The following is a 27,390-nucleotide window of genomic DNA, read 5'->3' as shown; positions in this document are numbered from 1 at the left end:
TGGTTTTTCAGCCATTTCGAAACACTTTTTCGCCTCATGTTTTGCCGGATGTTACTACAGGCAAAAACCACGAAGAAGACAACAAGAAGAGGTAGTAAGATGATGATTTTGTTTTTTGATTTTCTTCATTTTTTTTTTTTTTGCTCCACCAGAGCTCTCACATCACAGTTCATAAAAAGTTGTGTCATTCCAACGTTTTGAATCCATAGCTCTTCTCCAAAATGGCTGACTACAATTTCCCCCAAAATTGAGTGACTAGCATGTAGCTGCTCCCAAGTAGGCGGGGCTTGTCGCTCCAAGCCGTCGACATCCCATCTGATTGGCTGATAGATGGTGAGCGCTGAATTATGAATACATCTGATGTAACTGTTTACATCGTCGCTGTCATTATTTTAATTACTTACTGTGTGAACAAGCTTAATCACGTGTGATTTTTATTAAATATTTTATTTAATGGAAACACCACAATTATGAAATTGTAATTTTTCGACATTAGAAGAAAGTAGACAAAGATTTGTAGTTAAAATGCAACTACTGATAACCTGTGTGTGAAAAGATCAACCTCCTTCCCCTCCTCCATGAGCTACAATTGCTGTCTGAAGCAATTCAACGCTCCTGACCAAAAACAACCAATCAGAGCCAAGAGGCATGTCTTAGCGTTGTCAATCAACCTCATGTACGCTGATAAATGTGCTAACACCAAAAAATGACTTACAGTTATAAGAGACAGTTTATCGGGGCTATGCTAACTAACCAGAGCATTCATGGCAGTCTGTGCTAAATTGAGGAGTGATTAACAGTGCTAAGACCCGCCCCCTGGCTCTGATTGGCTGTTTCTAGTTAGCACTTTAAAATCTATACTCATGAAAATAGTTGAAAACAGATATGCAATTATACACGTGTATTTCTGAAAAGCAGAAGTGGAACCTCCTTTAACCAGTATGGTAAGCCAAGAACGGAACACTTGTTTTTCCAGCAGCCATTGTACAGCGCATACAGCGGTAAAAGCAGCTGAGCAAACGTGATGAAGCTCAGCTTGGGTTGCTAGGTAATGTGCTGGAGTTCCACTGGGGTTGCTAGGTAACGGTGCCGTGCTTGCTCATTTGCGTCGTTACTTTCTGGAAGTTTTTGAAACGGCTCATTTTTCTCATGTTTTTAAGCACTTGGGATTGTTTTTAGAAGCTGTTGAGAAGCAAATGGAAGCAGAAAAATGTGGCAAAAAGGAATTTTGCATCATAGATCCCCTTTAAAATAAAAACACCTTGATTTGTAAATATGTTTTACCAAAACTCTTCAAATTGCATAGTTTTAGCTTCACTCTGTTCAAATTCACTATAGGAATGCTATATTATTCCATTTTAGGTAACAAAATGTGTATATTCTTATTTATAAAAGGAATTTGATTTTGTTTATCTAATTCTGTATTTTAAAAAAAGGCTAAAGAGGTGCCAAGTTTTAAATCTAATTATTCAATTAATTGCCAGAGTAATCGTTAGCAGCAGCTCTGTTAATGTTTGATCTTCCCCTCCGTCTCTGCAGCTGCACTCTCAGTTTCCAGCTTGATGCTGCTGCAGTGGTGAAGCAGCAAGAAACGAAAGCAGAGGGAGAAGGAGAGGATGGGAGGACGGATTAGCAGATCGGCTGTTTTTATGAATCGGGGCTGGTTTTCACACGTCGTCGCCTCTTCTTGGAGCTATCACACTTCGTGTTGGCGCCGCGCAGACGTGTCGGGGAACAGGCAGCAGTAAACACGACGGGCTCACACCTCCAGAGGCCAACAGGAGCGCGCGCACAGAGGAATTTAAAAGTTGCATAAGTGATGTGACTGCAGAGGTCATGGAGGACCGCGGTCTGATCGGAGGACGGCGCAGATTTTATCATCCTGTCTGTTTTCAAGGTTGAACTCTAATAACATGTAACAATCCCAATTTTTATTACATTTATATCCCTTAAATTCCATCTTCTTCTCACGTTTAAAATGTTTAAAATCATTAAACTAATTTTAATAGACAAATATAGCCCAGTGAAATACAGAAAGCAGTTTTCAAATGATGATTTTAATTTAAAAGGCAGTTTAAATCAACTGGACTCTTTATGAAAAGTTAAAATCAGAAAAAAGACTTAGCTAAATATTTAGCTCCAAATTTAATATTTAGCTTGCTAAATAACTTTTAATTTAGAGCAAATTATTTAGCAGGTAAAATAATATTAGCTTACTAACTAAATAATTAACTTAATTAAATTAAGCAAGCTAAATATATTACTTGTTAAATAAATATTCAGCTAACAACCTAAATATTTGGCTCCAGGTGAAATATTTAGCTTGCTAAATAAATATTAAATTTGGAGCTACATATTTGGCTCCAAATTAAATTTTTAGTTTACAAGCTAAATATTTAGCTTAAGTATTTACCTAAACATTTATCTACATAGCTAAATATTATGTTCAAATATTTTAGTCAAATACTTGGCTTGTTAACTAAACATTTAGATATAGTTTACAAGCTAAATGTTTAGCTCCAAACATAATATTTCGATTTCTAAATAAAAAATAATATTTACCTATATTTAGTTACCAATGTTAATATTTTTAATCTTTATCTAATGTTTTCAGTAGTTTTACATTATGTAAATTCCCCCCACAACATTACATTAACAGGACAGTTGAATATGTAAATATCCTTGAACATCAACAAACTACACAATCTGCAGGTAATCAAATAAATCAATTGAACATTTAAAGATCCTGAATGGTTCTTCCCCATTTGTCCGAACCATCTCAGTGGTGGTACAAGCCGGGTCGAGCCATGTCATCAGTTTGATTGGCAGCAAACCGAATTCACTGATCGACCCGTGAATTTGTCACCGGATGAGCAAAGGTGCTATGTGCAGACAAACCACATCAACTGGACAGAGCAATGTGCAAGTACACCCAGAGATTTAAGAGAAGCTAGCCAACCACGGACAGGCGCTTCAAAATGACATCATCAGAGCGCCAACCACAGCTCAGAGGAACACGGGGTCAATGGAGACACAACCAACCGGGCTGGAACCCAACCAGACATTAAAGCTGCAGTATGGCACTTTCTCTCTCTTTTTTTTTTTTTATATATTTGTTGAAATTATCACTGTGTTGTGACAACATAGTATGAGACAGAAAGATCTGCCACGATAATACAAAATTTAAATTGTGATTGTGATAAATGATAATATCGTTGTTTTGAGACCATTTTCAAGTAATATAATGTGAACAATAATAATAACGCAAGAACACATTCTTAAAGATGAATAAACTTCAAATTCTAATGGACATTTAAACACTGGAACTGGAAGACATCTTAAAAACCCAAAATAAATAAACAAAACAACAAATAAAATGAATGAAAGTCTCTGTAAACAAAATTATCCTTCAAAAATGAGGATTAGTTGAGACCAAAACACCAGACTCGACCAGTTTTTGTAGAAAGAGAAAAACAATAAATAATGGAAATTATTGAACAAATATGTAAAAAAACCTATATTTTATAAAAGTTAGTTACTGCAGCTTTAACCAGACAGAGTGAGACTTGACAATGAAGCAGCTACTGAAACCCCATCAGCTTCCTACCTCATGACAGTCTTGGAGAAATCTCTGAAGTTCCCACTGGTCGTTCAGTTTTTCCAGCCATTGCTGGGCCAGTACCCTGTTCCTGTTTCCCCTGAAACACAAACAGAAGGAAGATTTAAACCCAGAACTTATAAACCTTCTGGATAAACATAAATTAATTTTGTTGCTTTTGAGTTTTCTGAGCTTTTGTCAACTAAGTGGAAGAAATTACTAGCATTTTTATGTAATAAACACTGCCTTAAAGCTGAATTTTTGTTTAGTTGTCAGAGATGCACAATATATCGACACTAACATCGATATCAACTGATATCAGTAATTATTTAACATATCAGTATCGGTCCAATACATAAAACTGACAATATCAACAGCAAATATTTATTTTGCTGTCATTTTTTATTATTTCCAAAGGTGTCAAAACAGTAGAGAAATATACATATTGGTATATCAGTTATCGGCCATAACAGCAATATTAATAGTGATGTCTGCACAAATTTTCATATTGGTGCATCGCTATTTACTTGTGTTGTCTTTGACTAATATTTAATTTGGTTTGATGTTCTGAAACACTGAAGTGTGACAAATATACAAAAAACGACTTTCTGCAAACATTTAGCTCTTTTACCAAAGTTTTTGGTCTAGTTTCTAGTGTAAATATCTTAGTACACTTGAAATAAGACAAAACTATCTTACAAGTAACTTTTGAGCAACAAGGAGCTTGTTTTAAGTCACTAGTTTGTTAATGTTGACACACAAAAAAAGACTAGTTGTGATGGCAGATTATTTCACTAATAACAATTTGAAAAATGTCTTATTGGTGAAATAATCTTTTTTTCATAGATTTTAAGAAATTATTGACTTAAAACATGCTCCTACATCTTGCTGAAAAGTTACTTCTAAGTTAGTTGGTAAGATTGTGTGTTTTTGCAGTGTACTCTGGCTGTAGTTACCATTAATACACAATGAAAATTGGTGACTATGGCACTAATCCATAACACCACATTTATATGTGGACAAACTGCATCAGTGCACAGATGCTTATTGGTCCAGTGAGCTGGTTTAGGTGCATATTTTAGAGAAAGCTCGCATACATTCATGGTAATCTAATACAAAATGCATGCGGTTCAAAACCTCAGCTGTCACCCAGATTTCACGGTCAGGGTTGTGCTTTTGGACCAAACGGGTCCTTTTGTCCGTCTCTTTGTGTCCCTGAGAGTCTCTCTCTTTGTTCTCAAAACTGTTGTTGTGTTTTACCAGCTGCTTAGATTTTTGAGACTGACGCACCCAGGACAGTGCAGAGAGTTTTAGCTAAAAATCAAAAACAAAGACACCTAAAATCTATAGCTGCTCATAGCTGTTCTGTATTTGTTTTACTTTGATTCTGTTAGCTATGGATGCAAACAAATAATCAACTTATGATTGTGGATTAATGGTTTAGTAGATTAAAATTAGTTCCTCTCAATTAACTAATACCGTCCACTGAGACCTTATTTTAGTGTTGTAGTTTAGCCGCCATCCATAAACTGAGTCGCTGATTCAGGAATAAAGATGGCGGCGTGGCCATAACAGAACGGGAAAGAGAAACGGTCCGGTGTTTTATTTAAAATGAGCGTTTATCCTGTTCCGTTTTGAAATATAAACACTCGACAACCTCCTTAAGTTATATCACCAACAGTCGACTTGTCATTCAAATATTTCCGATGTGCTGCGAAGGTAAGGAGATATGATGACAGTAAAGCAGAAAAAATGTAACATAATAGAAGAAATTATGGCGCCGATAAGTGAGGTTGATTTGTTAGAGCTTTTCTGAGTTAATGCACTTTATCGACCGAAGTTTCAACAATCCTTCAAGACCAACAACAACATCTGTGTTCATGAGAAATTACGTATTACACAGATTTTACTTATTTTGACGTTTATTTTTTTTAATCAGCAACTTAAGAGGCTCCTGTTTTATTACATTATATATGTCTAATAATGCAAGAACCACAAGATTCTTTTTATTATTTAATACAGATGAACAGAGGTTTTTAGTAACGAGTTACATTTACTCTCTTACATTATTACATCCATTTGTGTAACTTCTTTTTTTTTAATTACTTTTAGGAGTATTTTACTATGCTGCACTTTGAGTGATTTTATTATGAAGAGTCTCTACTCTGACTTGAGTAAATCTCGAGAAGTTAAATCAACTGTAGATGAACTTGTTGATCGATGACTTGCATCTTGTCAGTGTTGTTACCTCTTGGCGAGAGTGTCGATGCGCTCCCGGATTCGCTCGGAGTAGATGTTGTTCTGGCTGATCAGGCTTTCTCCCGCCTCGATCACAGCTTTGATCCTGTGCAGGTTCAGCTCCATGGTGGTAGTGAAATCCTTATGTTTCTTGATGGCGCCTTCGACCGTTTCCACCGTGGTGGGGAGCTCCACGTGGGCCAGAGCCGATTCCTGGAGGAGGAAAAGGACAACCGGGAAGTGACTTAAAAGTCAAAGACAACAATAAAGAATTGAGCAAAAATTAGTATCGATCCGTATTGATATTATCGATATTTTGGGTAAATCTTCCTACTTGCTGCATTCTTGTTGGTTGTGCAGGAGACTCTACTAATGCTTTTCAAAGCTGTACGGTCATATAATTGCTCTAATCGTAATGTTTTGAGTTTTAAAAAGCTCACCTGGTTGTTCAGGAAGGACTCCGCTTGTTTGACGTCTCGCAGGAACAGGTGAAAGATGTGAGCTTGGACCAGAACCTCCCTCCGGCTCTCCCACATCTCCAGGAGCTTGTTCCAGCCGACGTCGAGCTTCTGCAGCCACTGCTGCAGGGCGGCCTGCGGCAGGGGGGCGTCCTCCGACTCCAGCAGCTCGTTCATGGCCTGCAGACGCTCGTAGTCTTCCTCGTACCTGGATCCGGACCGGACGGCGCGTTAGGTGAAACACGGCAGAAAGGAGACTTGTTAGAGCAGCCACCTACCGGCCGATCTCCTCTTTGAGAGCAGCGTGCTTGTTGATGAGTTTCTCCGCCTCCTCCAGATCGTTGGGCAGCTGGTCCGAGGCAGCGGCCGTTTGGGTCTGGACCAGCCAGGTGAGGAAGGAGTCCAGGTCCTGATGGGACATGACATGGGTCTCATTTCAAAGCTGCTGATGTTAGATGAATTTGTAGAGAGTTAGGCAAGAATTTAAGATGCAGTGGTTGGTACATTTGTGCTAATCCGCTATTCGCAGCAGTTTCTGCTAACTTTGAAAACATTTAGCGTACTTGGTTTCCTTTAACAAATTTTTCCAGACAAATTCTAAAGCAGTAATTTATTTGGCTGTTTTGTAAACTTTCAGTTGAATATAGCAGGCAGCTTTTCAAACAATGCTAGCAGGACGAACCAGACTGATTACTAATATAAGACGCTAACAGTAGTTTAATTTTTCAACTCATTTTGTCTTTTAAAATAGTAAAACTTCTTGTACACAGTGTAAAATTGTCTCTTCTAAAATCAATAGCAGTGGTGGGCTCCCTTGTACGAGTAGAGGACTTAATTTTTCATTTAGCACTTTAGCATTTTTGCTAACTTTGAAAATATTTGGCACTCTTATCTTCCCCTAATCCAGTGTTTCTCAATTCCAGTCCTCAGGCCCCCCTGCCCTGCATGTTTTAGGTGTTTCCCTTCTGCCACACACCTGGGTTGAATATGTGGGTGATTAACAGGCTTCTGCAGCACTTGATGGTCATGCAGTCGTTTGAATGGGCTGCTCTGGAATAGAGGTACATCTAAAACATGCAGAGCAGGGGGGCCTGAGGACTGGAATTGAGAAGCACTGCCCTAATCTAATTAATTTTCTTGATAAATTCTAAAGCTCTGTTTAAGTTGTTGGTTATTTTATTTCTGTGTACCTGTATGAAGCTCTGCAGCCTGCTGGCCACCATCAGCGAGTCCTCACATCCCTGTAGCGTCCTTTTAAGCTCCTCCCACTCGACGCTGATGCCATCAAACGGCACCAGGATCTCCATGGTTCGGCTGGGATGAGCGGCGGCTAGAAACTCTGCTTCCTCCTGCATCAGCACGAAGGGAAAAGCTACGATCAGAAACTGTTTGATTTGGACCGTTATGATTTGTCTGTGGGCTTCCTGTACCTGCAGATGCAGCAGTTTGGGCTCCAGGACAGACAGCGCCCCCTCCATGGTGGAGAGGCGTCGCTGCAGAGCGAGGACGCCTCCCAGGTCGCTGCCCATGTACTGCGTGGCGTCGATGGCTTTCCTCTTGTCCTGGATCTGGGACTTGATCTCGGCGCACTCCAGGAGGTAATTCTGCAGGCGAAGCATCGAGTCGAGCTGATCCTTCTTCTGCTCCACCAGCTCAACGATGGTGTTCCACCTGCCGCACAAAACAAACAAAAACAGATGCAGAAATTCACTTAAATGGTCAATTTTACTTAAACATTGCTCTCTGCTATGCTACAGCTAGTAAGCCCTGTCATAAATGCCAATGCTATTTAGCATAGGCAGTGTGACGAAGGTTTTTTACAGTTTAAATTTAACAGTAAATTGTTTCTCCGACATTAGCAGATTTTACAGCACGTTCATGAGCTTGATTGACAACGCTAAGGCCCGCCTCCTGTTTCTGATTGCTTTGGTGCATTTCTTCAGATGGTAATGGCAGCTCAGGAAAGAGGTGGAGAAGATTGATGTTTTCACAGATTATCTGTCTCATAACAAACTGACACAGCATAGTGACAGTTTATATATATATATATAATTTTTAAAAATAAAATTACAGCTTTAAATCTTAAAAAAATATGATAATTTATATTTATTTATTATTTATATATTTATATTTTGTTACTTATATGAATTATTGTCATTTCGGTCCTTAAATTACAAAATTTTCCACTTAAATTTACATTTTGGTTCATCTGATTATGTAATTTTTAAATTCTTAAGAATTTGATCAGTAGACTTTTTACCAAATGCTTTTTTACTCTTACTTGAGTAATTTCTTGCTAGTTTTTACTTTTACTTCACTAAATATATGTTGAAGTAATGCTATTCTTACTTGAGTACAATTTTTGTGTACTCTGCTCACCTCTGCTTGTAAGTTAGTTTTTATCTTTTTTCAAGGGTACCAAGATATTTTCAGACCAAAATTACTTGGTAATATTTTGTGTTTTTGACTTCAGTTGCTGCTTGAAGACTAATGAGGATTTAAGTGGAAAAGCTAACCCAAATATTATATATGTTTATTGATTAAAAAGTGAGGGATGTTGTATTTAACCGATGAACGCCTGACGAGGTGATAATAAAATCAGATCTTTCGTGTTTGTTGATATTTGTGGACATGTGATGAGAGCTGAGCTCATCCTGAGGGAGGAAAGCAGCACAGATGGTCACCCTGAGACCGCGAGAGGAGCCAAGGTCACAAGACTCTGCTGCTGCCAGACATTAAAGCAGTCAATGAACAAGTCAACACACACACACACACACACTGAATGGTAGTTTATAAGACACGCAACTTAATTAATTAAATAGATTTTAACACATTTAAATCATTTAAGCCCTTTTACATATAGAAGTCCTGAGTTGGAGCCTTTGCATTCGCGTTTCTGGTACAACCCATAAATCTGACGCACAGGCAACAATTTCACTAACAACAGCGATGGATAACAAAGCTGCTTCAATCGGCACACTGGCCGTTCATTTCTGCTTCTGATGGGACGCTGTGAAAGACTGTTGTGTTCAAGTTGTGCTAAAAGGACAAATTATGGCTATTTTAGATAGAAAAAAAAGGACAAAATGTTCGCAAAAAATTCTGAAATTGTTAGATTAATCTGTGAAATGTTCAAAAGAAATGAGGAAATTTCCCAGTTTGAAAACCCACAAATTTGCCAAAAAAAAAACAAAAAACTGAAATTTTCTAGAAAAAAACATGGAAAATTCTGAGTGTGAAAATGTGCAAAATTGTAAAAAAAATCAACAAACAAAAAAACCCCTCAGAAATCGCCAGGGAATTTTTTTTTTTTTACACATTTCTGAGTTTCAAAAGTAAAAAGAAAATTGAATTTTCAAAACGTAGAAATTTCTAAACTATTTTATAGAAAATATTTGCCGTTAATCTCAAAATATCAGGGTTTTTTTTCTTGAGAAATTTCCTCGTCTTTTCTTGAAAATTTGTGAAATTTTTTTTGAGGAAATGTACTTCTCTTTTTTTTGTCCTAACATGCCACTGTAGTTTTGTCTTTTTTCAAATGCACAAAAATATTTGCACTAGGAGCTAGAGAAAAAGTACTTGTTAAGATTTTGTGTTTTTGCAGTGTGAATTCAAGGTTCAGGTCAAAAACGTCCGTTTAAAGTTTCACTTTCAGTTGCTTCTTTTACGATTTCTAGCAGCGCAAATTAATAATTCCAGGGCCAAGAATGAGATTCGAAGTTACAAAAGTACCTAGATTGATAATCCGTGTTGCGTCGTCTGTAATGTTTTTGTACCTGGAGTTGAGGTGATCCTGACAACCTCTGACCTCCGCTGAAGACGGATGACCTCCGTCCAGCAGCTGCTGAACTATCTGATTGACGTCAAGGATCCGTCCCATCAGGCTGTTCATCTCCTGGTCCAGGCTTTCAAACCTAAATCGCAGAGAAGGGTGGATTTGGGAACAGAAAGCATTCTGTGTTTCTCTGTCGGGTCCTCGGAGTTCCCCCTCACCTGTGCGCCACCACTTCCACGTCCTCCAGCTTCTCCGGGATCTCCATCTTCTCCAGCCACTGCTCCTTCTCGTCGATCCAGAGCTCGCAGGCGTTCACCTCGCTGAACATGCGGTACACGGCGAGCGCGTCGTGGAGCCACTGCTGTCTGAGAACGGCGACCTCTGCGACCTCCGTGTACAGCTGCTCCACCTCACCCAAACGCACCTGAACCTCCTGCAGACAGGTGAGTAAACAAAGTCACACCACATGCTTACAAAGATTAAAAATATATAGTTAAAGTTTCAGTTTATAACTTTTATAAATCATATTTCTTTTACGTTTGTTGAAATTGTCACCATGTCATGATAGAATAAGACAAAGCTCTTCTGCCTTCTCCCAGAGCTAATTAGAAACAACCAATCAGAGCCAGGGGGCGGGTCATAGCGCTGTCAATCACCCGCCATCTGGTGCTACAATGCAGCTAGGATAGCCTGTTGTAAATGCTAATTCTAGTTAGCATCCCCACCAATGACAGCAGGTAAATGGTTTTCCTGTAAGTTGTTTCTCTGCCATTAGCACACTTAGAAACTCATACATTAGGGTTAGGGTTAGGGTAATTCCTTAAGCGCCTCATGTTGCTAATTTGCATCAAACCTGGACACTGCAATGAATCAATATGTAAGTAGAAGGTACATACTGCAGCTTTAACAGGTTTAGCCTCCACAACTCACCTCCTGCTCTCTGTACTGCAGAGACAGCACCACCATGTGTTTGCGCAGAGCAACTACATGTAGCCTGTGTTTATCGATGGCCTCCGTCACGCCCTTGTGCTTCTTTAGCAGCGACTGAGTGGAATATTCGTCGTGACCAAAGTCCTCGCTGGAGACCAGGCGGTAGGCGTCCTGCAGCCACGCCGCCACGTCGTCCGTCTCCGTGGAGAACTGGAAGAAGTTGAGCGCCTCCTGCAGGTGGCCGAGATGCTGCGCCGCCTGGTCCTCCAGCTTCTTCCACTCGTCTTTCACCTCCATGATGCGCTCCTGGATCCCCACCGTGCCAAAGCTCTTTTCGCTCAGAATCTGTTTCCCCCGCTTTATGGTGTTCTGGAAAAATAGATTTTAGAAGGAGGTGAAGAAAAAACACAAACAAACTGAGCAACACTGGTTGAAACGGACAAAAATGATCAAAAATAATTTAACTTTAATTTAAATTAATTAGTTATATAGATTTTAATGCGTTGCATTCATATGCATTTTTTGTTTTTACATATAAAAGATCTGATCTGGAACCTTTTTTCAGTACAGCCATGAATCTGATGCACATTCGAAAACAACAATGGAGGACAAAGCTGCTTCGTATGGAAGCCTTTAACTGTCAGAAGTTAGAAATAAATTCAGGAGTAGTAACTCAATTTAACAAGGAAGTTCCTCCATATAGCGACTAATTTCAAATCTCGTTACGACAAAATATTTTGTTAAATCAGAAAAACCTGCTAGTTACAAGATGCAAAACTCGTTAAAATGAGAAAATTTGACAAATTTACTATTTTTTTGTTAAAATGCCAACTTTATTGTTATTACAAGATGTAAAGCTGGAAAGTGTGCAGCTATGGAAACACAAATTTTATTTCTCGTTATAACGATTAACTTATTGAATCGGGGGAAAAAATTCAGGTTTTTGTGAAATGCGAAGGAGAAAGTTTGCCGTTATAACGACAAAATGTATTGTTGCAATGAGCTTTTTACAGGTTTTTTATGAGATATAAATTTCATTCCGAGATTTTTTTTAATCCTGTGAAAACAAGAAAGTTTTCTTGTTAAAACAATATAACAAATGTTATTTTCTTTTGCCTGATTTTGTCACTTATTGTTACTGACATGAATTATTGTCATTTTGATGTAATTTTTAGTTATTAAATGATTTATAACTTTATCAGTTACTCAATACTTGAATAGACTTTTTATAAAAATACTTTTTTACTGTTATGAGCAATTTCTTGCTACTTTTTACTTTTGAGTAAAGTACTGATACTCTTACTTGAGTAATTCTTTGGGTATTCTGCCCTCATCTAATCTATATATCTACATCTCGTTGCTTGTACTTGTGACAGTGCAATGACAATAAAGTTGAAATCTATTCTATTCTATTCTATTCTATATTCAATCATTTAGCAGCAAAAAGAGTTTTTGAACCAAAAATGTTGCTTATTTTGTTGATACGGGTTGGTTAAAATGTGGTTAATTGCTCATAGATCAGGACTTCGGATTCCATTTTAAAGGTTGCAGGTTAAAAACACACCTGCAGCAGCGAGCGGTGCGCCAGCAGCTCCCCGGCCAGAGTCTTGTGTTTCTGTAGCAACCTCAACACGCTGCTCAGGTCCTTCCCGAAGCCCTGAGACGCCAGGATGGAGCTTTTCTCCCGGATCCAGGCCTCCGACTCCTCCAGCTCCTAACAGGGAAACCAAAACAACGGGTTAAAAACAAAAACAATCGGTCTGTTCTTGAAAAACTAGAGTTTGTAATTAAGAAAAGATAATGGGATTTCTGCACATTGGCGTAAAAATATATACATATGCTGCCGTCTTGCTTTATTTTCAGACATTGTCTCCTGATTTGTCCTGAAAGAAGTCTGAAGCATTCCCATGACCCGACACACCTGGAAAAACGCCCACAGCTGCCTCGACTCCTCCAGCTCTGCGCGGCGTTTAGCGGCTAGCTGTTTCAGTTCCTCCACACAGGAAGAGACGTGGTTCACACGGTTACAGATCACCTGCGGGTCGCACAGCTGGTAGCCTGGGAGGCAAAAGCAATCGACTCACAAACCCGGAGTAAAACTGGTGAAAATTACGCACAATGTGTTCCAGAAAGCCATCTGAATTAATGCTAAGCTAATGCTGAGCTAGGCTGATATTAACTGACAATAAAAATTGAGGATTTTTTTTGTAGTTCAACAAAAACTTTAAGAGAAATTGGTTGCAACCAATGCAATACTATTGTGGTTTTTCCACCAAAATGGTTCCAGTTCATTAAAAACAGAAAGTTCCCTGTTAAAACAGGAAATAAAGTTACGCTTTATTTCGTCTGGACGACATTTAAAAATCCCAAAAGGTGTGGCTCCGAAGACTGAAGTCAGAAATGTGAGAAAGAAGACAGAATTCTGGAAAAAAAAAAAAAAACATTTAAATTTGGAATTCAGAGGGAAAAAAGAATTCTGCGATCAAGTTGGAATTCTGAAAAAAAAACTCAAATAAAAATGAATATTACCTAAAGAGAATTTGGAAAACTGACAGAAATAAAAAAGAATTCAGAATTTTTTTTCTCTGAATTCTGACTTTGATCTTAGAATTCTGGGAAAAAAAAATAAAGAATATTTTTTTTTACTTAGTCTCCCTAATCCTTTAATTAACTTTAGTGAACATTCAGTGTTTTTTTTTTTTACTGTAAATAAAGTAGAAATTTCTGAGTTTTGGTCTCATTCAGATCAACATTTACCTCTGAGACTTCGGCTCATTGTCTCACTGAGAACTATTATCTCTAAAGAATCTGATTTTTGCCCTGCAGGTTGTCAGTGGGGCATTTTGTACCCTCGATGGTGGTGAATTTGAGCGCCGCAGCGTTGAGCGTCTCGACTCTCTCCGCCTGAACGGAAATGTCAGCTTCCTGCAGGCTGTGCTTCTGCAGCAGGTCGTCCACTTCCAGGAGATGCTTCCCAAAGTCCTTCGACAGCAGCAGAGCCTGGCAGCATGAAAAGAAAGATTCATTTATTCACATTTTAAACTAAACATTTTACAAGAAACATAAAAAGCATCAAACTCTGATTCTCTCACGGAAAGTGATCAATTTTTAATTTTCTGAGTAAATTTCAAATAAAATCGTCACATTCATATTTCTCCTGCTTTGCTAAGTTTTTGCAAAACCCGTTTTTTCTTCAGATATAAAACGAATCAGTTTTATTTGTAGAGCACATTGCAGCAACAATGCAGTTCACAGAGCCTTACATCATAAAAATAAAGAAAGAAATGCAGAACAAGACTAAATAACTCTTCTGAAAACTGACAAGCTGTCATAGATGCTTATGACAATTACGGAGCTAAGTTGGGGCCATAAAGTTTGTTCTAAAGAAAAGATTTTAAACTGGAAAAAAATGTGAATCTGAAAAGTAGTTTTGAACATCAGTCTCATTTTTTTAAAGTTTTGAATAAAGTTTATAGTCATGATTTAGCTCTGCACTATTCAGTTGTGCATGAACACTGTAAAAACACAAAATATTACCAAGTATTTTTGTCTAAGCTCGAGTGGAAATATTTTAGCACACTTGAAATAATACAAAACTGACTTCTAAGGAACTTTTCAGCAAGAAATAGGAGTTTTGTTTTCATAATATTAATGAAAAAGTTTTACTTCCACAGGCAGATTATTCCGTTTATAGCAAAACATTTTGCCCTTATAATAAATGAAATTATCTTCCAGTGGAAGTAGAAATTTTTCATCAATATTCTCATCCAGCCTTATGCTCATTGTAGTTATATGGAAGAATATTGCTGTCACATAAAAAAAATGCATGCTCGAACACTTATCATGTTGTTATTATATTGTGTAAATGTGATAATTTCATCCAGAAGGGGGCGGTAGAGCGCTTTTAATGCATGCATAATGCAGGCCAGAACAAGTTTCACATCTAATGTGTTCTTGTATTAGTTTTGACCTTGACGACCATTCTTATTAAAATGTAATTTTCCATACTGAGTTTTCTGACTATTTTGTACATCTGTTTGCAAATTTCAGAGAATTTAATTTGTATTTTTTTCTGTTTGATTATGTTTTACTTTTTAAGACCCAAAATGTATTTATGAAAGGCGCTAAGCATTTTAAAATTTACTTCAGCTGTTAGGGGAAACCATAGATTACAAACTAAAACTTTAGCTTAAAAATTTAATAAAATTAAAAAAAAATGTTTGCTACATTCGAGTATTTTTTGCCAGGAATTGTTGCAACATGGATTGTAAAAAATTATTCCACAATGTAAAATTATTTACCCGCTGGAAGAATGTTCATGATTTAAAGTAAAAATCTTTAAAAAAATTTAAATTTGAGTGAAACAAAGACATTTATTTTAAGGCTGCACCGATATGAAAATTTGGGCCAGTATCGATATCTGATGTTAATATTGCCGCTATGGCCGACATTATATTTAGTTCACCACAGTTTCGACAGATTTGGGAAAAAAACAACCAGAAAAGATAAAAATAAATATCGGTTGATTCTATCGGCCCAGTTTTATTTATCGGACCAATACCGATATGTGAAAAAGTGAATCATGTCACCCGATACCGATGTTTGTACCGATGTATCGTGGATCCCTAAAAAGCACCGCTAATAATAATAATAATGATGATGATGTCTGTTTCCTGCCTGTGTGTCCTCCATCCAGTCGATCATGTAGACCATGTCCTGAAAGGTTTTCTGCATAGCCAGGTTCTTCTCCAGCCGGGTCCGCCTGCCGGCCACCAGCTCCTTCAGCAGGCTCCACTGGCCCAGGATGTTCTCTTTGCAGGCCAGGATGCGCCGGATGTCGTAGTATCCCTCCTTCTCCATCTCCGAGGAGAGCTCCATCACCACGCCGATGCGCTCCTCGTACGAGGCGATGTCCGCCTCGATGGCCTCGTGCTTCTTCATCGCCGCCTCCACGGCCGGCAGATCGTAGCCGAAGTTATCCTGCAGGAACAAAAACAAAAGTAATAATTAGGGTATTTTCACCATGTTATTCATTCATTTAGAAATGACACTAAATATTTAGTTTGTGGCCAAATATTTGGCTTCAACTAAATAATTAGCTTGCTAATTAAAGAAACATTTAGTTACCTAGCTACATATTTCGTTTGAGTCTAAATATTTAACTTGCTAAATAAGTATTTAACTCAAAGTTGGTAAAAAAAACATTTAGAAAAAAATATTTTTTTCTAGATACTTAAAAAAAATCTAAATAAATAAGTATTTAACTCCAAACTAAATATCTAGTGTAGAAACAAAAAAATTATCTCTAAGCTACAAATTTAGAATAGAGCTAAACATCTGTCTTGTCAACTACATTTTCATTTTGTTGCTAAATTTTCGACTTCAAACTAAATCCTTGCTAGCTAAAAATTTAGTTTGGAGCTAAATGTGGTTGTAAACTAAATGTTTTACTTGTTAATTAAATATTTAGTTTGAAACCGAGTCATTTATAAAAGAATTAATAACATGATGAAAATATGACAAAATAAAACAAGCCCCATTTTTATTCTCTTATGAAAAACTAAATAATCCAAATTATTGCTGCTAGTTTATCTTTACAAACGGTTCCTCATAAAGTTAGCTAACAGATGCTTCTTTTGCTTTCAGGAGGTGAAGGATGCATGAAATTACAGGAAGTTCATTTTTCCTACCTGCGACACGAGTCTCTGGTTCTCGTTGAGCCAGGCTTGCCTCATGGTCGTCTTGTGATCGAAGCGTTGAGCTAGCAACTCCAGCTTCTCCTGACGAATCAGCTCCTTACGCAGAGCCACGCCCCTCTCATGCTCCGCCTTCTCCAAGCGCTCCCAGGCCTGCACGAAAAACGGCAAAAGACAACAAAGTTAAATAACTAGGAAAAAACTACGATGGCCTGTTATCCCACTGAAGATTTTTTAAAAAAGGAAATTTCCACCAAAAAACTCTTGGAAACTTAAATTTCTGAGAAACAAAAGTCAGAAATTTGCAAGAAAAAAAATCTAATTTTGAGAATCATCTGAGAAATTTTCTAGAATAGACATGGAATTTTCAAAAAATGTCCAAAAGACGAAAATTTCCAGGTTCTCCTTGAATTTTTGACATTTCAAATTGTGAAATTTCCATGTTTTTTCAACAAATATTTTGAGATTGAACTCTGGATTTCTGAGAGTTTTTACAACAAATTTCTGACTTTTCAGAATAACAAATTCTAAAATGTTTTCTACAAAAATTCAGAATCTAATTTTAAAATAGAATTTTCAAGCAAATTTTTGACATTCTGAAATTTCCAATCTTTCTAGAAAATTTCTGAAATTTAACTCAGAGGTTTTGAGTTTTGTAACTCAAAAATGTGTTCTAGAAAATTTCAGAGATTGATCTGAATGTTCTGTTTTTGTTTAGAGCAAATTGTGAAACTGAAAAAATGACCAATTTTTTCCTGCAAATTTTTGACTTCCAAGATTTCTCTTAAAAATTAATGCCAAAATTCAAGAGTCTTTCCTAAAAAAAAGTTAAATTCTGAGTTTCTGGTGGAAACATACTCTTCCTTTTTTATTTTCCTGTCTACAGTGATAGCAGAAATATGACTGTATATATGCGTTTTCTCTCTAAAACAGAAACATGGAGTAATTTTAGGAAGAGGTGTAAACCTTGTTGATGTCTGAGATGAGCTTCCCGTCTTGAGGCACGTAGGGTTTCTGGTTATTGGCTCTGAGTTTGCTTTGGATGGTGAACAGAAGGACCTCAAGGTTTCCTTTCTCCTGAAACCTGGGCAAAAATAAATAAATTTAACCTCTGTTATCCCCTCATTTGACAAGATTTCCCTGTTTGTTTGATTTTTAGCATTTTTTCACCACTTAAAGCAAAAAATAAAGTCACACTCAGGATCTTAACCAAGGAAACTCTTAATCTGGTTTGTTTCTGCACTTTTTGTGTTGAGAAACAGAGAAATGCTAACAGTTAGCAACTAGCTGCTGTGGTAGTAGCTAACTGTAGAACCAGGGGAACAAAATGTGGTTTCATACTTGATGGGCTTCTCTATAGTGCAGTAGGTTGTGAAGGCCTGCAGCTGCTGCTGGACTCCAGTCAGTGAGTTGGCGAATTTCTGGTTGCTGATGATGGCGATGGTTTTCTCGATCCACTCCAGCAGGTCCGACGCCAGAGCGTCGTAGCGGTTGATGATCGTTTTTGTCTCGATGCAGTTGTCCAACACCTGAGAGAGAGAGAAATAAAAAATATATAAACAGTAAAAACAAAAATCCGACAAAATATGGACACATTTTCTTCTCTCTTTGCTTTTTCCCCCTCCGTATTTTAATGTGTGGAATCAGAAAAATAGTGTAGGAATCAGAATAAATGTATTTATATTACATATTAGAATTTAATAAATAACTTTTTGATTCATATTTTCCCACTGGTGTTTGCTAGACTAAAACTTAGAAAGAAAAACAAAACAAAAACAGTTCAGACAAAAACGGTGGCAAATATTAGAGAGCGAAAAATAATAATTACTAAATATAAAAAAACATTTTAAAAAATAAATACAAATAAATGCTTTTTATGCCCTAGGTGCTACTTTTACTTATTTTTTAACTTTGAAAGTTTCTGAATATTTTAACTAATTTTTTTCATTTACAAATAATTTTATGTTTTTATATAAACTTTTCCTGCTTCCCAATTTATTTCAATTTGATAAACAGCGGAAAAATATTTTTATGATATATATTTTTAAGATACTTATGATTGTTGTACAAACAAATTCAAGATCTGGAAAAGTGGGATGGAAAAAATAAATGCTAATGATAGCCTTCATGCTAACATTAGCATGATAGCTAAAATAAGCATTTTGCTAACTTGTTATTCATTAATTATGTTTATCATACTGTTTAGAGTAAGTCAATGTAAGTCAACATGCTAGTGATAGCTCACATGCTACCAACAGCATTTAAGCTAATCTTAGCATTTTGCCTAGCTTTAGCTTATACACTTAATTTTGGCTAACAGTGACTTACAGTGGACTGGTCACTGTGAGTGAACCTGCTCTTGATTACTCACATCCTACTGGTAGTGTCAACATGCTAGTCATTCTGTGTGCTAGCAATAGCCCTCATGCTAATGACAGTCTACTGCTAAAATAAGCATTTTAGCTAATTTTTTTATATATTAGCCATATTTAACATACTGAACGGAGTAAGTCAATACAAGTCCACATGCTAGTGATAGCACTGAAGCTAACCTTAGCATTGTTGCTAATTTTCATCATCAGATGATCATCATCTGGATTCCAACCAACTTTGGAAGGGCCCATTTAAATTTCTTCCAAAAATCTTCTAGTTAGTTACTCATGGCACTTTGTAAAATAAAATGTAAAAAATCAAAAACATTCCAACTTGAACTTTCTTGCCTCGCCTCTGGCTTTGACAGCATTATATCTGTGATGTCGGTGAGTAAAAGGTGCATCTGTTACCTTGCCAACCCTCTTCCCCTCCACAATAAGAGCCTTCATCTTGGAGAAGTAATGGTAGTAGGAGACCACGTACGTAATGATGGACTTTTCATCTGGATTCTCCGTGTTCACATCTGGAGGAAAGAAAACAAAACAAAGCTCAGGCCAATGGAGGACCAACCCACCACTTTTCCTCACTTTCTTCTTCTACTATTTAATTTGAATTATCTCCTGTTGTATCAACTGCTAACGTTATTAGCCTTTTACTTTCATGAACATAGAAAATGTTCCTGGTTTAGTTCTCCAGATGGTCATGGAAGATGGTGGCTCATACTGAACCCAGGTTCTGGTTCTGGTTCTGCTGGCGGTTTCTTCCTGTTGAAGGGAAGTTTTTCCTCTCCACTGTTCCCACTTGCATGCGTTTTTCCTCAGAATTATAACTTTTTAATCAGAAATTTAGTCAGAATTCTGAGGAAAAAAGTCAAAACTCTAAAATTAAAATAATTTTTTTTATTTTTTTCAATTTAAAATTGTTTATTGTGTCTAGTTTTTAAATATTATTTTTGTGTTTTTTACAGATTACAGATAACTTTTTTTAAAAATTACTATTTGTTCTTGTTTATGGTTGGGTGGTGTCTTTAAGTTTTCAGTTTCTGTTGAGAAACTTAATTTTGTTTCACTGTATGTCTAGTAGATATTGAAGAATTTGAATTCATTTGAAATTTTTAATTTGAATTTGAACGGTGAATTGATAATAAAGTCAACTGACTTTGCTGCTGTGCATTGAATGCTCCCACAGGCAGCTGGATTTGGACTTGGGCTAATTTATTTCCACCATCAGCTGCGTCTTTATTTGGCTTGAAGTTTTTCCTGGTGGATAATGAAGGTAATTGTTAAAACGTTTGACAAAAAAAACAAACTATACTTAGTTTTGCATGTATTTGAGCTTTAAAACAACGCTGTATTTGTTGTACTGAACCGAAAGAGCAGCATTAAAACTAAGAATTTTCCATGAAACTGTTTTTAATGCATCTTCCTCACCCTCGGGGTCCAGGAGTTTGGTGAGACCCAGGTGGTGCTCGGCGACGTTGAAGGCTTGCTGCAGGTTGTGCGTCGCATTGGAGCGCGTCAGCTTGTGGAACTCTATCAGGTCCGGTCTGCCGGGCGGAAACACACACACTCTCATGGAAAAAATTTATTTTAGCGCACCGGAAACTAACATCTGTGTCACATCTGTGGTGAAAACCCGGCCCAGGCTGAGCAGCTGCTACCTGTGTCTGTGTATGAGGGCGTTGAAGGCCAGGCCGTCTCTCCAGCAGGTGGTGAAGTTCTGAATGTTTACCTCTGGGTACCTGCAGCAGAAATGAAAGATTTGTCAAATCAAAAGGTTCGCCACGGAGAAGGAGACTAGATTTAAAAGTAAAGTCGTGAAATTTTTGTTTAAAGGTGGCTTATTTGGCTTAGTTGAACAGGTTAGATTGATATTAATTAAATTATTTTGCACAAAATTATTCTTAGGTAATGAGATTTTATTCTGCCTATTTTGAGCTTCGTTAGGGCCTCTGTCACTTTAAATCCAAACAACCTGCTCCTGACTAAAATTATACAACCGTACATCTTTGAAAAGCATTAGTAGTGTCTCCTGCACAACCAACAAGAATCCAGTCATTTCTGAATGATAAGTCAACAACAAAACATTATTGAACTGCACAAAGCAGTAAAACCAGCTCACCAAATGTGCTGGAATTCAGCTTGGGTTGCTAGATAACAGGCCTGGGGTTTCCTAGGTAACGGTGATTCCGGAAGGTTTTTGAAACGGCTCATTTTACAGACACCAAAAAACAGTTTGGTGGGGGTTTTAAGCAATTGGGCTGTTTTTAGAAGCAGTTGTACGGAAGACAATTAGGGCCACTGGAAAAAAAAAGAAATTCTGACTTTTTTAACAGAATTATGACTTGATTTCAGAAAATTGAAGTCAGAATTCTGAGAAAAAAAATAAAGAAATGAGAAGAAAGTCAGAATTTTGGGGAAAAAAGTCAGAATTCTGAGGGGGAACAAGTCAAAATTCAGAGAAAAAAAGAATTGTGAAAGAAAAGGTAGATCTGAGAAAAAAAAGTCTATTTTTCAGTGGCACTAATTTTCTTCCGTACAGTTGAGACCCAAATGTCTGTTATTAAACCTGCAGGATGTGAGTCTTTGGTAATGGGTCCCCTTTAAATCTTAAGCGGATCTGGGTCCTGATGCTGCTCACCCTGCGGTCTTCATCTGGCACCACAGCAGCAGCGCGTCCTTGGCGGAGCGGGTCTCTCTGTTGTCCGCTGTGTTTATTTTGATCACCTGGATCTGAGCAGGAACACAGCGAGGCACAAGATCAGAGTTTTTCTGACACATTATCCACCAATAATCAGTCATAAAGTCTGAATAGTTTGCTTACATGATCTTAAATCACTAACAACTGCTGAGTTTTTTAACCAGTTAATTTGTGAAGCTTTTCCGATTTTAGGGTTAGCGCCTAAAAGGTTTGATTGTTAAAAACAAGAAATATGTACATAAAACTTAATAATTACAAACACAGCTCAGATAAACAGAATATAATCACTAAATCTTACCAAGTATTTTTGTCTTGTTTTTAGCTCAAATTGCAATAAGACAAAAAATTACTGAGAAGTAACTACAGCAAAATTGTTTTATGTCAATAATTATTCATTTATCACATAGAAAATGTCGTTATGACAAAAAAAAAATCTGCCAGTCTAGCTAGTTAGTACTTTTTAAATAAATATTTAAGAATTATTGACTTAAACAAGCTTCTTTATTTTTGTCTTATTTTTAGAGTACTAAGAAATTTGCACTATAAACTAAACAAAAATACTTGGTAAGGTTTTGTGTTTTTTGCAGTGAATAAAAAGTTTAGTGTTTTTTTTATCCCTTATTTCAGATGGTAAAACTCTTAGATTCAATGCACACGCATATGTCTTGTGATTTTAATAATTAGATTAAGAAAAACCCAAAATTTAGCGTTTCAGAAAATTAAAAATATTACATAAGATTAATAAACAAAATGTTATTTTAAATTAAATGTTGGCTTCTGCTAAGTATAGCTCCACATAACATGTAAGTGACACAAATCAGATTTTTGGGTGAAAAAAATCCAAATCGGATCCTTCAAAGCTGCAGTCGTCCGACTTTTCCTACCAGTTCTTCCTTCCACTCAACTTTCTATGAATATGCTGTAAACACAAGATTCTAACATAATTCTGGCTGGAAAAAATGCAGAGAAAAATGGAGAAGACATGTAAGGGCACCTTCTTTTTCTTGAAAGATTTAGATGGATATATGTAAAATTGATGCTTTTTATTAGCTTGTAAATAAGAGAAAATCCATAATAAGGCAAAACCTTTGACAACAGATTATCATTTTTAAAAAGCAGCCTGCATCATCAATGCCAATTTAAAGCAAAATAATTAAAATTGTGACTTATTATTTTTCATAGAGATTCAATGCAAACTGTTCCCTTAAGCTATTAGAAGCAGATTTTTCATAAAGCCTGCTCTGCCAGTGACAGTGACATGATACAAGGTAATTGGGGACATGACACCCTACAACCAGCTGCTGTAGAGACACAAACCCACTCTCACATTAGAGGACAAGTAAACAAAGATAAATAGGTCATGGAAAGTAGATGAACATAAAAGAGATAATAGGAAAAAAAACATAAACACTTGTTTGATTTACATGTCGAGAGCTTTCCTGAATATTTTGGATCATAAATCCAATTTAATCTATTTTTCTAATATCATTAAACAGACTTTTAGAATCTGACTCACTTTCTACAACAACTTGCTGTTTGCTAAACAAAGCAGATGTGTGCATTAAGCCTTTATAATCACTTTTACCTCTGAATTTATTGCAAATAACAACACCGTGTCATTATTTGTAGTTCTGTAAGTATGTTAGCTTTACCTCTTCCCTCTCTGTCTGTCTGTCTGTCTGTCTGTCTGTCTGTCTGTCTCGCCCTGTTTCTGCCTGTGTGCAGTCACTGCAGTGCTTTGGCCCTGTCTGCTGACCTGGCAAAGCAAACTCTCTCTTTCACCTCAGAGGCAGGAGGGAAAGGAGAAAAGATGAGATGAGGGGGAAAAGTGCAGCATGAAAAGCCACATGAGCGGCTGAGAGCTGGTCTTCCTTTTGTTGTTTATAGGAAAATGTCACATTCTTTTGTGCCAAAATATGTATTTAATGTAAATAACACAGGTATACTTACTAGAGATGTAATGATAGCTAGCTAGATCTATCTAGTCTTTGATTGCCAGATCTGTTTTTTTGCCAGCTAGATGTATTTTATATTGATAGCATAATCTATCCATCAATCCACAGAATTATAACATATATAAATGTTAAAATACTCTCATTAAAAAAACATTAAAAGCATTGAATTATTGACTCTATTACCTCACGTTTATCAGTTAAAAGTTTTGCTACCAATGCAGATAATATTACAACCAGAAAAGGTTCCAGGAAGATAACACAACCAAGGTTAACTGAAAAATGTCAAGAAAAGGTTTCAAATAATATGTGAACATCTCTTAGACTTGTACAACTACCAAACCTCTTAGTTAGGATGATCAATTTAATTATTTATGCTGTATAAATATTTGATTTAGCATTGAAATAGTCTCCCAAAATAATGATCTTTTTTCTTATTTTTTCTCTTTTTAAATTTATTTACATTGGTCAGTTTCTGCTTTCCCAGGTGTCCAGCCTGTTTGTCTCATTTCTTATCAGAACCAAACTTTTTGGCATTAAAGGAGCACAAATTCAAAGGCTTCCTTCCTGAAGAGTTGGATCTATTTTTCACAAATCTTTCTGAATCAGCCCACCTACATCATTCATCTCTTTCTCAGTCCCCTGGGCTACAGAGGTAACACATATTATTAACACAATAATTCTCTTAGATGTGCAAGTAGCCTCTCCGAGCGTGACACTGCTGCGTCCCCAGAGACGGTCCGTTCTCTGTGAAATCTACAGAACGGGACGAATATTGCTAAGCAAGCACTGTGCAGTAAAGCAACGCTGTAGCAGTGAGGCAAATTTAAGGGAAGCTGGAGGCTTTTTGTACTTACTCACCAGAAGGCGGCTGCTGCAGTAGCTCTGGGCTCCTGAGTGACATTCAGGCTGAACCAAACATGGCCGTCACTGTCGCACAAACACGACGCAGCAGCCGTGATCGCTTTCCCCAAACTGAGACGCTCAGAGCGCACCATAATTAATAATGCTACTGCTGATTATATACCAGAGTCAGCCATCTGATCGATTACCCTGAAGGCAAAAGAACTGAGCATCTAAGAAAACCAGAAAGGCTATTTATTTATTGCACAACTAATCACGTACTTGCAAAAACATAAGGTAACTATTTTAATTATTTAAGTTAAATAGAGCCACTTTATAGCATAATCAAGTAAATATTAAGTTCAGCTGCTATAAAAATGCCTTAAATATCAAACATGATTTAAAATAAATTTTACTTCCTTACTTAATGCTTTGAAATTGGGCTTGTGTCTCTTTAAAAACTCCAGCTCTTTCTGAAGCTCCGCCTTCAGGAACTCATCACAACATGGCTCCTCTATTAACCCTTTAATGTTTTTACCAGCGTTTCACAGAGAAGCAGCTCCTGTAACGAGCTCAGCAGTTCCAGCAGCTGTTTGCTAATTGCTGCTGGCTAGTCTGAAGGAGCTCAGTGGGGGCGGAGCTTCAACCTCGAAGGCGAAACAACATAACCTAACAACATATTTAAGCTAACATGTAGCCTTTGAGCTTATTGGCTAATGCTACCACTTTCCGTCAGAATGTTGACAAGAGGCTCAGAACAACATGATGCGATTTTCATCATCCATCTGAAACAATGACAAACGATTTTGGCTATTCAGGGTCCTTTAGTGTTGCGATCCAGTCCATTAACCCCATAAACAAAATAAAAGACAATGACCCACCATGACAGTCCCAACAACCAGAAACGGGTTCAACCTGTTGACACAAAGACCAGATAATCTCTAAAAGCAACCCTGCAGTTTCTCCACAGAATATGGCTTCTCAAGAATCAATAAAGCTTTCAGCAACACTCCAAGAATAGAGGTCTAGTTAAAGTCAAGGTTCTCTTTCAAACATTTGGAACCTCTTTCCCCAGAACTCTGGATTAAGCTTCACCAAGAAGACTGAACAATGTGGTCTGCCAGTACATTTAACACTTTTATTTAACTTCAACGTTGGACATCCACCTCTGACTGCTATTCTTGCGCCGGTTCTCAATGAATCATTGAACAGGCATGTTAACCATGACTTTCCTGAATTCATTTTTTAACTAAAACGAATCAGCTCCGAGAGTATTTAATGAGTTTGAAATTTACCTGAAAGCGAAGGATGATGGTCCAGATAAGGCCGAGCGTGAGGCGATGGTTTCCATCCACAATGTCGTGGGAACCGACGTTTTCCAGATGAACTCTCTGCTCTTTCAGGAACTGCAGAGCTTTGTCCACGTTTTCCAGGCTGTGGATCCGCATACGACCCCTCGTAGGTCTCGGCTACGGGAGAACAGAAGGACTCATCACCACTTCACTTTCACCTAACTGGGACTGTTATCGCTGCAACATCATTAGCGTGGCTAATCAAACACCAAGGCTGATTTTTTAAAACATTTAATCAACGAATGTCCAGTCACCACATTCTGTTATCAGCCCTGGGCACCATTACGTAAAAATTTGGTTGTGCTAGCCGAGAAGCTAATGCAAACCGCTACACAAACATGATATGTAGTTGAAGCTAAAGTGCTAACCTCTATCATTTTGATAACAACTGCTGTATGTGTCTGCTCTAACCGTGAAGAACTGAATCTAAACATTGGTTCAGCTAACGCTAAAGCGCTATTTATATATTTGCAACTAAAACAGATGTGGAGGAGAGGAAATGGAACTGCTGCGTAAACTGTCTTCAAATTAAGAGCATGGATATAAGTGTCTAGTTACTTAAAGATTTTTTAACAGTCAATGGCCAAAACATAAGCATGTTGAACTTTATTCAACTGGAAGTTTAGAATTCATACAGGAAAAATTATTTATGCTAAGCTAAGTGCGCTAAACAACACATTAGCCACACTATTAGTGTATTAGCTGAAGTGTGTCCACTACTGCTGATTATAGCGTATTAGACTTTTTAAACTGATTTAAAAAATAAAGACCAGAAAAGGATGACTTGATTATAATGAAGCTATAATATAACATTTACTTGTGAGAGACTAAAATGTGACAAAGCGTTGCTGCGTTAGCGTTCTTACCAGTAGCTCCCCACTGAGAACCTCCAGCAGTCTGGTGAGCATGTAGCCATCCCTAAGGTCGTTGTAGAGGTCAGATATGCGACAGGACACTCTGGCCAGGTGGGAGTTGACCCACTTTGTGAAGGTTTTCTTCTGCACTGCATCTCTCTCATCTAATGAACGAGAGAGGAACTCGTCAATGGGAAAAGATTTTAAATGGCAATCACTATTTTTTATACAAATCTAGTTTTAAAAATTTGAATAAAAAGCTTTAAATTAATGAAATACAACACATTTATAATCATTTAGTGCAAAAAGACATAACTAACCAGTTAAATACATTTCATAAAAACAAATAAAACATCTTAATTTCTTCCATGAAAACAAAACTAGCAGACTAAAGAAAAACTAACACAAACACTTCAAGATCCAGCTGATGCCTCCAGTGTCAGGATCCTGCATCAGTTAGAATACAGGATCCTGTTTCTGCATTTCAATCAGGCTGATTTCATTTGACTAGGCTGCTACAGTTTTTGGTTTTTAAAACAAGATTACTGCTGTTTTTTGGTTTATTGTCCATATTAATGAGCCAGTTTGGGTCATGTACCTCACAGTTGACTGCTTAACTAC

General features: G+C 37.2%; 1 protein-coding gene across 6 annotated transcripts in view; it reads right to left on the bottom strand.

Annotated features, from left to right (window-relative positions):
- Window positions 1–27,390, bottom strand: part of sptbn4 (spectrin beta, non-erythrocytic 4) — a 79,628-nt gene that overhangs the window by 37,179 nt on the left and 15,059 nt on the right. For all 6 annotated transcript variants that reach the window (XM_023351349.1, XM_023351350.1, XM_023351346.1 and 3 more), the window contains exons 3-24: window positions 26,782–26,933; window positions 25,859–26,032; window positions 21,709–21,800; window positions 20,729–20,809; window positions 20,499–20,614; window positions 19,479–19,591; window positions 18,037–18,224; window positions 17,662–17,779; window positions 16,690–16,848; window positions 15,677–15,979; window positions 13,849–13,999; window positions 12,921–13,057; window positions 12,564–12,713; window positions 11,000–11,368; window positions 10,288–10,502; window positions 10,071–10,208; window positions 7,725–7,965; window positions 7,485–7,643; window positions 6,573–6,703; window positions 6,277–6,502; window positions 5,847–6,049; window positions 3,608–3,698 (exon numbers count right to left, since the gene is read on the bottom strand). In XM_023351349.1, coding sequence (XP_023207117.1) covers window positions 3,608–3,698; window positions 5,847–6,049; window positions 6,277–6,502; window positions 6,573–6,703; window positions 7,485–7,643; window positions 7,725–7,965; window positions 10,071–10,208; window positions 10,288–10,502; window positions 11,000–11,368; window positions 12,564–12,713; window positions 12,921–13,057; window positions 13,849–13,999; window positions 15,677–15,979; window positions 16,690–16,848; window positions 17,662–17,779; window positions 18,037–18,224; window positions 19,479–19,591; window positions 20,499–20,614; window positions 20,729–20,809; window positions 21,709–21,800; window positions 25,859–26,032; window positions 26,782–26,933 — 3,707 coding nt within the window. The remainder of the gene's footprint in view (window positions 1–3,607; window positions 3,699–5,846; window positions 6,050–6,276; window positions 6,503–6,572; window positions 6,704–7,484; window positions 7,644–7,724; window positions 7,966–10,070; window positions 10,209–10,287; window positions 10,503–10,999; window positions 11,369–12,563; window positions 12,714–12,920; window positions 13,058–13,848; window positions 14,000–15,676; window positions 15,980–16,689; window positions 16,849–17,661; window positions 17,780–18,036; window positions 18,225–19,478; window positions 19,592–20,498; window positions 20,615–20,728; window positions 20,810–21,708; window positions 21,801–25,858; window positions 26,033–26,781; window positions 26,934–27,390) is intronic.

Source organism: Xiphophorus maculatus, chromosome 18 (assembly GCF_002775205.1).
Source record: "Xiphophorus maculatus strain JP 163 A chromosome 18, X_maculatus-5.0-male, whole genome shotgun sequence".
Taxonomy (NCBI): domain Eukaryota; kingdom Metazoa; phylum Chordata; class Actinopteri; order Cyprinodontiformes; family Poeciliidae; genus Xiphophorus; species Xiphophorus maculatus.
This window is presented reverse-complemented; position numbering and strand designations above follow the sequence as displayed.